Source organism: Dryas octopetala, chromosome 2 (assembly GCF_963921425.1).
Source record: "Dryas octopetala chromosome 2, drDryOcto1.1, whole genome shotgun sequence".
Classification (NCBI taxonomy): Eukaryota; Viridiplantae; Streptophyta; class Magnoliopsida; order Rosales; family Rosaceae; genus Dryas; species Dryas octopetala.
Window position 1 is genome coordinate 14,122,752 of NC_141367.1, and position 8,715 is coordinate 14,131,466.

At 33.8% G+C, this 8,715-nt stretch overlaps 1 protein-coding gene across 2 annotated transcripts; it reads left to right on the top strand.

Moving 5' to 3' along the window:
* Positions 1–1,164: 1,164 nt before the first annotated feature.
* On the top strand, positions 1,165–7,262 carry LOC147293296 (protein ABA AND ROS SENSITIVE 1-like). 2 transcript variants are annotated; one of them, XM_086232854.1, is made up of 9 exons: positions 1,165–1,323; positions 1,545–1,593; positions 1,750–1,913; positions 2,663–2,762; positions 4,071–4,287; positions 5,808–6,024; positions 6,593–6,668; positions 6,767–6,813; positions 6,931–7,262. In XM_086232854.1, exons 3-9 carry the CDS (start codon positions 1,825–1,827, stop codon positions 7,109–7,111), a joined length of 927 nt encoding a protein of 308 aa, XP_086088980.1. In that variant the 5' UTR covers positions 1,165–1,323; positions 1,545–1,593; positions 1,750–1,824; the 3' UTR covers positions 7,112–7,262. The 2 variants fall into 2 exon arrangements, with proteins under 2 accessions (XP_086088980.1, XP_086088979.1); XM_086232853.1 differs by lacking the exon at positions 1,545–1,593 and having other exon boundaries at positions 1,166–1,323.
* Positions 7,263–8,715: the final 1,453 nt, after the last annotated feature.

Sequence of the window (8,715 nt, forward strand, 5' to 3'; positions counted from 1 at the left end):
ACCGTGTCAATTAGGTACCTCCGTTAGTCTGGCTGTCAAAAAAGCCGTTATCTGATGACGTGATACACCACTAAAAGACTTCATTTCAATTTAGTACCTTAACTTTACCATGTTTTTCAAGTTCATACCTCAAGTTAAAAAAGTTACAAATAAATAAATGTTTTCTAATTTTTATCTCAACGTCACCCCAACTTTTGACCTATCAAATCTTCACTAAAATTAACAATCTTATACTCACTTTGAAGCTATGAATTTCCTCTTTATAATCATATAGACATAATTCAAAAAGAAGCTATGAAACGCGAGCTAAGTAGTCACAAATTAGGCTACCCGAAATTGCCAATTTGTTTGGAAAATTTGGCAGTTTTGGGTAGCCTACTTTGTGACCAATTATCTCGGATTTCATAACTCATTTTTGCATGATTTTTATATGGTTGTAAAAAGAAAATTCATAACTTCAAAATGAGTATAATATTGATAGTTTTGGTGGAGATTTGATGGGTCAAAAGCTGAGGTAAAGTTAAGATAAAAACTGAAAAATATTTATTTAATTGTAAGTTTTTGAACTTGAGATATGAACTTTAAAACCATAGTAAAATTGAGATACTAAATTGAAATGAAGCCTTTTAGTGGTGTGCCACGTCATCAGATAACGGCCAGACTAACGAAGGTACCTAACTGACACGATTTCGTAGTTGGGGTATCTTAATGCAACTTTTTGAACTTGAGGTACCAAGTTGAAAAGTGGTATATAATTGAGGTATATAATTGTAATTAACCCTAAAAATAATTAAACATCTAGAAACATGACACGTAATTATTAATTTTTTTTCTTTCAATTTTTAGATTTTAAATTATTTTTTATGTCATGTGTTATGTTGTCAGACCACGTGGTATCCGGTCAGCATTGTGTGATTGCCACATAACTGTCACATTAATATTTAAGAGATCTCTTAATAGTCATACTAGCGAAAGTATGACATTGCAACAAACTGAAAAGATAAAGTATGACATTGCAAGATTTTAAACATGAGATATTAAATTGAAATTTGAAACAAACTTGAGGTCGTGCACTGAAATTAGCCCAAAAACTATTGCGAGTTAAGAGTTTAGTGACAAAAAATCATGAATACAAAATTTTAGCTCCAATTTTCCCGTATTACGTAGTCCCTTCCCTCTTTCTACTTCCAACTGCTTATTCAGTGACGGAATCCAATATTCTCCTCTCTCTCAACCATTCCTCTCCCTCCCTTCTCTTCAATCCCTAAATCAATCAGTTGAGGCCATTCAAATTGCTAGATTCAGATGCTATCTAAGATTAAGGTATGTAGCATTGTATTATGTAATATGATCGATTCTATTCTTACCCACAAATAATTTAGGGTTTCGCGTTTTGTTATTTTGGCGATACTATGATGCTGCTTGCTTATTTTTCTCTACGGAAAGTTTAATTTTTTACAATTTCGTTTTTTATTTTGGGGGTAAAATTTCGGCTGCCCTAACCCTCAATTTCCTCTGCTTTGGGGGTAATGGTGATTCTGCAGGTTGGTTAATGTCGTGCAACATGCATGGTTCTGTTAACCCTCGCATTAGGTATCAAATGGTTAACCTGTTGCAATATGTATATACAATAGATGGTGATTACATCATTCATATAAAATCAATGGTTTTTACACCATTTTCTGAATCTGTGCAATAGTCCTTGTAAAAGACTATTAAAGAGGGACTCGTGTTTTAATTTCAACACAGGGACCCTGAAATCTCAGAGACTGCCTGGGCTCCTCGTCTTATCTTCTGTGGGATATAATTTCAAAGATATAATAGATGGATGCTAAAGCTAGGAACAAGGCGCTTTTTCGTGCTAAATTGAATGCCCAGAAGAAGGACAAGCGCATAGACTCTCCTCTTGTACGGTCAGTGTCCACACCTTCTCTTTTCCTCTCCTTCTTTTTAAGAATTACTTTGTAGTAATAGGATATTAAAAAAACATAAAGAATCAAATTGTCAGTTTAATATAATTCTCATTATTTTAGTAAAGAGAAAATAAAAATGCATTTTTTAGGACCCTTTTCTTGATTTTTGTTTTTCATTTATATTTTGGAATCAGAAATTAATTGTTATTATTTAAACTTTGGACAGATGATGTGCATTTGTTCTAAATACTTATTTTATTTTTGAGTTGTAGTTTTCTAGCTTAAAAGAAAATTTCAGGAATGCTTATTTATTGTTGTTCTATTAAATCAGAGCTTTGAGTGTTTAATTGATTGATATGTTGGAAAACTGTGCTCTCAAAATTTAATTGTGTCAAAACTTTGAGTTTATCAAGCACAAAATACGAATTTAGATGTTAGGTAGCATCAAATTAAAAGTAATCATAATTTGAAAAACTTGAACCTCGTGTAAACTGGGTTTAGTTAGAAGTGGGAATCAGCTAAGAAAATAATGATTATGAAACAATGTAACTTTTTTTTTTCCTGAATTTATTTTTTGGAACCAAAGAGATTGATCTTAATAGTGAAGGCTATCTTTTTTGTACCTTCCAATTGAAAATTTTCATTTGTTAAGAAATTTTGTTTTCTTTTGATGAAGCTGATTGGCATGATTAAATTGCTAAGAAACAGTTCCTGACTGCTTGTTTTGTCCTTTTATCTGATGCATACAGGTACAATGAATCTGACCAGCCCGTGTGCAGGGTTTGTGACATTGTTTTGAAGTCTGAATCCCTTTGGGATGCACATCAAGCATCTCGTAAACATCATGAGGTGATATATTACTTTCCTAAACATCAGTAAGCAGCTAAGAGATGTAAACATCTTGTAACGTGGAAAATACAAAGTTGATTAGAAGGATCCAAATGTTTTAAATAATTTGAAAGAGAATGCATCAATCAAATCATGTATGAGATGTTGAAAAGAAATACAATAGTTCCAAATTCAATAATGCCATTAAGTTCTTGAAATGTAGCTTCATTATAATCTTAAATGATTTCCCTGTTCGTGTTGTTCAGCATTAAGGGTTTACCCCATCTTGTAGATGTAGGTAAGGTAAAACTGGTCTTGTTCTGTTACTGCATCATTACTTCTTGTATACTACTTTGGCTTAGATGTCCCATTTACATCATGGAAAGAGGAGGCATTTTCTTCTTTTCCTTGCTATGAAACTTATGGGACAATTTTTGGGTTTGAACCTGTTGGATCTGGGGAAGTAGGTGGATTTACCACTAGGCTGTCATCCCTATGCCACTGAGGGACCTGGGAATGAAAGAGGAGGCATTCACCGACTTTAGTGACCAATTAACCAGGTGAAGTTGTGGCTGTAGAAGATTCCGATGCTTCATAAAGTAGTTGTAACAGGGATTGGCTGGTATTTTGGGTCTGGTCAAGCCCTCTTGTACTGCTTTGAACTTAAATTTCGTGATTTACTCACTTCAAGTCATTCTGATTTCTGCTAAATTGTATACTACATTGTACTGTTGGAACAAAGGTTACAATACTGGTGGTAGGAGGTCATGTTAGGCTGTGGTTGAGTTCATGTCGGATACATCTAATGGCATAGTAGTTAGCTTAGGTGCAAGGATCTGATATCCTGGGTGATGATTTCTCTCGAGAATGTGATACTGGCATAGTAGTTTACAGAGTAACTTGTCATGCTTGAGAATCTCATGTTTGTTATTATGTTACAACTTAATTTCCGTCTTTAGAAAATAATCATTCAATGATCTAAAATTTGGGGAAGGAAGAAATTACTTTGACAAAGTTTACGAAGTTTAAATAAAAGAACTACTTTCCTGCCAATGATTTCATGTACACCTTTTTAGTAAAAGTTATAAATTTTTTTTGTGTACATAGGTTACATCCATTCTGGTGTCTTTTTAATTTATTTATCCAAAAAAAATGGAAAAGAAAAGTATGACAATTTTACTTCTTTATGTCCAAATGTTAGCTCATGGTTATTCAAATATTTCTTCTGTTGATCATTTACAGAATAATTTCATATGCGATTCCTTTTTATTTTTCAATAATTTATCTATCTGATTGAGTATTACTAATGGGATGCATCTACTACACTAGGCAATAAGTAATCTCAAAGCTACAGCAGCTGGACTAAACCGAGTCAACAACACAAAAACTGAAGCCCATCCAGAATTGCCTAAACCTAAACCTGAACATTCTGTGGAATTGCATAACCCAAGACTTGAACACTCTACAGAATTGCCTAGACCTCAGTCGTCATCTGGGCTTCCTCCTAATTTTTTTGATAGCCATGAGGCACAAAAGATAAATAGTGGTGAGAATATGTACTATTTTTCTTCATTACTACTACTACCCTATTGCATAGTTTGATTGCCCAAGGATAATATTGTATAGAGGATTTTTTTTTTTTCATAAGATTCTTGTATAAACGATTTGGACTAGCCTTCCCACACAAGCAAGATATGTATGCAAGATATCTCTTATAGGCAAGATATGTATGCACTAGCCTTCCCACACAAGTGTAGCTTTCTCTTTTATTCGATTTTTGAAAAATGGTAGTTACAATGAAGGAGAACTATCCAGAAGTTAGTGGACTTCATAGGCAGTTAATATTTCGTACGACTAAAGCCATATCGTTTCAGGGTTTTATCTAGTTATTAACTAAGCTCTAAAACCAAGTTCTCACTTAAGAGTCAAATCAATTTCTGGGTTTTGTATTTTGACAATTAATTTTATGGTTTTTTTTTATAGTGAAGAGTTTTGGTATAGTTTTTTTTATTTTTTATTTTGGTATTTGCCACTTGTTGTAAATAATAATTACTTCTGCCTTTTGCCAGACCTGACCTGTATATTTTTGCCTCATATGCGGTTGCCCGAAGAATTGGGATCCTCCACTTATATTGTAGTGAATTAACACCCTTCTCGTGACCTTTTTCTTTGATGTATTCTAGGATTAGACAATTAGCAAACACACACAATAACAGCAACAATAAAGCAGTAAAGAACCCCAAGATTTGTTCTCGAGGTTCGGCGAACTTTGCCTACGTCCCCGTGTGACCCTTAGAGAATCACAGCTGCACTATGTATAGAATAAGATTACAAGAACTTATTGAAACCCTAGACTACCCAACTTGCAGCCGCTCTCTTCTCTCTTGCACAAATAGCTCTCTTGTGTTTTTCCCTCTTCAAAAACCCCTCCCTTGAAGTCACTCACCCTTAAGTCTCTAACCCGAGTCTCCCTTTGAGTTTCTTCCCTTGAAGTCTCTAGCTATTCTTCTTTTATGAGACTTGTAGCAGCCTATTTATAGAGCATAGGCTTACCACTTACAATATGGATTCCTAATCCTAATAGAATTAGGTAATCTACCTATTAGCTAATTATATTCCCTTGTACATAAGGAAAGCCCTTTAGAACTACTTCCCACACTAGGAAAGTCTTGCGCAAGTCCTCTTTGTCTTCCAAAATCATACCCCACTAGGAAACCCAAAATCTGCCCCAAAACTTGACTCTTTGACTTCGGGCGACCGGTCAGCCATTCCTAGAAACTCTGACGAGTCAAAATCACAACAATATTGTGTTGACATAAGCACAATATATTTTCTATACTGACATTGTGCTTATGACTTAAGTGAGACTTGGTTTTAGAGTTTAGTTTTGTGGGATTTATATTAGAGTGATTACTATAAAAGCCCGAAATGATATAGTTTTGGTCATAAGCATGATATCTACATAGAAAACCTAAGTAGAGAATGTATTGTGCAGAAATTATGTTTGAATTTTCAATCTCTTTCTTTTCAATGTTTTATTGATATCTATTAATTTTATCATCTTAGGAAGGGACTCTTTCAAACCAGTGGCGACTGAGACTGATTCATACAAAAAGATGCAGACAAGAACAATTGAGCCTGCCGGGGACCATACACAGAAATTATCTCAGATTGATGGTTCAGAAACCAAGCAAATAAAAGGAGCTCTTCCTGAAGGCTTCTTTGATAACAAGGAAGCCGATTTATCAGCACGGGGAATAAAGCTTGTTAAGCCAGATGTCAAGTAAGAATACGATTTTTCCTGAACTCCTATATTTGTGAAGAAGCTATTCTATTGAAAGTTCTCTTTTTTGTTTTCATTTTTCTACTCTAGTATGTGGTTCCTTACAAAGGGAGAGGGAGGGGGAAGGGGGGCAGGTGTATTTCAATGTTTTGGTTTTCTTGGATTCCAATGTCATCTGCCCGTATTTCTCTTTTTCATAGTGTTGTACTCAAGCTGAAGGGTGAGCCACAAATAAATAGTCAGATATGAGAACTTCTGATTGGCAATGGAAAAATTGCAACTTTACATTTTTTTGTATGAAAATGCAGTTTATAACAAGTTTCAACTATTTATTACAATCCTTTACCGAAACTAGATTTAGAGGAAATTAGTCTTTGTTGTATGGGAAATTTTTTATTTAAAATTTATAGCAAATATAGGGCAGAATATGCTGGGGTCTCATAGTCTTTCAACTTTTGGATGAAATGGTTTTCTTTTCATGTCACTTCTCTTTGTTTTACTTTAATTTTATTCCTCTCTTGAAGTAAGAACACAGTATAACCTTGAATTTGTGTTAAATGTTGGGTAGAGATGAGTACAAAGAATTTGAAAAGTTGATCCAAAAGGACTTGAAGGAGGTTGATAATCGTATGGAAGAAGAGGAGGTTAGGTTTTTATATCCTTGCACCATTCGATACTCTACATAAGATTGACTTACACATGAAACTCATACCATTTTTGTGTTATTGCAATTGTGCTGCAGATTGATGCTGCTGAAATGATAGAAGAGGCTGAAACTGTAGAACAAAAGTGAGTTGAGCAATAAAATGCCATCGTTTGGTTCAAAAAAAAAAAAAAATTTCTTTTTACATAACCCAACTTCATTTGCTGTAAATTTTTTACCTTCTTTGTTCTCCTTTTGTTCAGGGCATATAGGGAGAAAGTGAAATTGTTGAGAAAGAAGAAAATGGAGTTGAAGGCTGCTAGTGCTGCCAAGCGTAGAAGGCCTTTGGATGTTGCCAAAAAGGAGCCCAGTCATGAAGAGTCATCCAGCGATGGTGAAACTGATGAGAATTTTGCAGTGGATTGGAGAGCTCAACATTTGTGAATGGAGCTTCCAGAATTTGTTGTTCACCTCTAGGATCTGTTCTTGACATTATCAAAACCTCAAAATGTAATGCACCAAGTGACTGGTTTTGGGAATCCTTGTGTTATCTCCATTTGGAATTTGGTATATATATACACTAATCTTGGGTCCCTGATGATCATGTATGCATTTTTTGTTTCTTAAAAAAAAAAAAAGTTAAAAGAGGGAGGGATGTTACATGCATGATGACCAAAACCAGGGTTGATAATTGAGATCAAATATGAAAGAGCTACCCGTTGTCAAATTAAGTGCGATTATAAAGTCTGGATTATTGGATTCTTTTGTCACTTGACTGTTCATGCCTTTTTCAAGAAAGTTTATTAGGCATTAAAGTTATATATGTAATGTTGTTAACGATAGATTTCGGTAGAGTTTTATCAAATCATCATTTTCTTGAATGAAGCTTGGTTCTCGCTCAATAAAGTTGGTCTAGTCCAATTGAATAGAAAGCTAGTTGAGTTGTAAAGAGTGGAAGATCATAACCATCCTTAGATTTTGATTATGACATACTCAAGTATGTAGAGTAATTTACATATAATGTGTTTTGAGTACATGTATGATTCTATTGTTTACGCTTAAATGTGGTACCAGAGCTTTTCATGCACATCTTAAGATTGACGTTTTTTTTATGTGCACAAGTTTGATTGGGACTTTCGGCCATGTTGAGAGTATATGTAAAGTTTTGTAACTGTGTTACAAAATATAATCTATCTAGGAAAAGGATCTGATCCGTAACATCTTATTCTTTACACAAGTTTTTAATGAGGCCGATTCTATATAGAATTTTAACGATCTAAATCGTCTATTTTTTAGATCTCTATTAAAAGATCATTCTTGCAAAAAAAAAAAATTAAATAAATCGGAAACCATTTACTTATAAAGATTAAATTGTCAAAATTTTAAATGTTTATTTTGTTGACCATTTAATTTTTGTAGGTAAATGATTTCTGATTTATCTAGTTTTTTACAATGATATTCTTTAATGAAGATCTAAAAAAAAAGATGATTTAGATTGTTGAAATCTTATATAAAGTAATCTTATCACGGATCCGCCCTCTGATTATTTAATCTTTTTATCCATTATGAATTAGTTTTGAGTTGAATATTTTAATTTCTACATAATATCAGCGCATGCAGTAGACCTAACACATGCTCTCGCAAATTATAAGTTGTCAAGCATGGCTCAAAGTCATGTCACAAGTGCGGGGTGCGGTGTGTTGAGTATTAAAAGATCCAACTTTCATCCAAAGACTCACTCCTAAACAGGAGATAGGATGCTTTCTCGGCCTAGATAACAAAGGACTTCAACGAAGGCGACCACAGCACCACCATGAAAATGCCCAAGCATAAGAAAAGGGTGAGTTTGAATGAAGTCATAATATATTAAGTTATTTAAAAACAAACTTAATATATTTAAACTAATTTAAGATTCGACCAAAAGAAAAACTAGTTTAAGCAATCACATCGAAACCAATAATCCTGTAGATGCTTTTTCTTGAAAAAATGGTTTTAGAAATATAATTGTTTTATAGAGAAGATATGAAATATTCGTAGATTAGGTTCAC

What these genes read in the sequence shown, in the direction of transcription:
- LOC147293296 (XM_086232854.1), top strand. Translation starts at nt 1,825, where the DNA reads ATGGATGCTAAAGCTAGGAACAAGGCGCTTTTTCGTGCTAAATTGAAT. An exon ending in ATAGACTCTCCTCTTGTACG is followed by an intron (nt 1,914 to 2,662) that starts GTCAGTGTCCAC and finishes TGATGCATACAG; the next exon opens with GTACAATGAATCTGACCAGC. An exon ending in CATCTCGTAAACATCATGAG is followed by an intron (nt 2,763 to 4,070) that starts GTGATATATTAC and finishes CTACTACACTAG; the next exon opens with GCAATAAGTAATCTCAAAGC.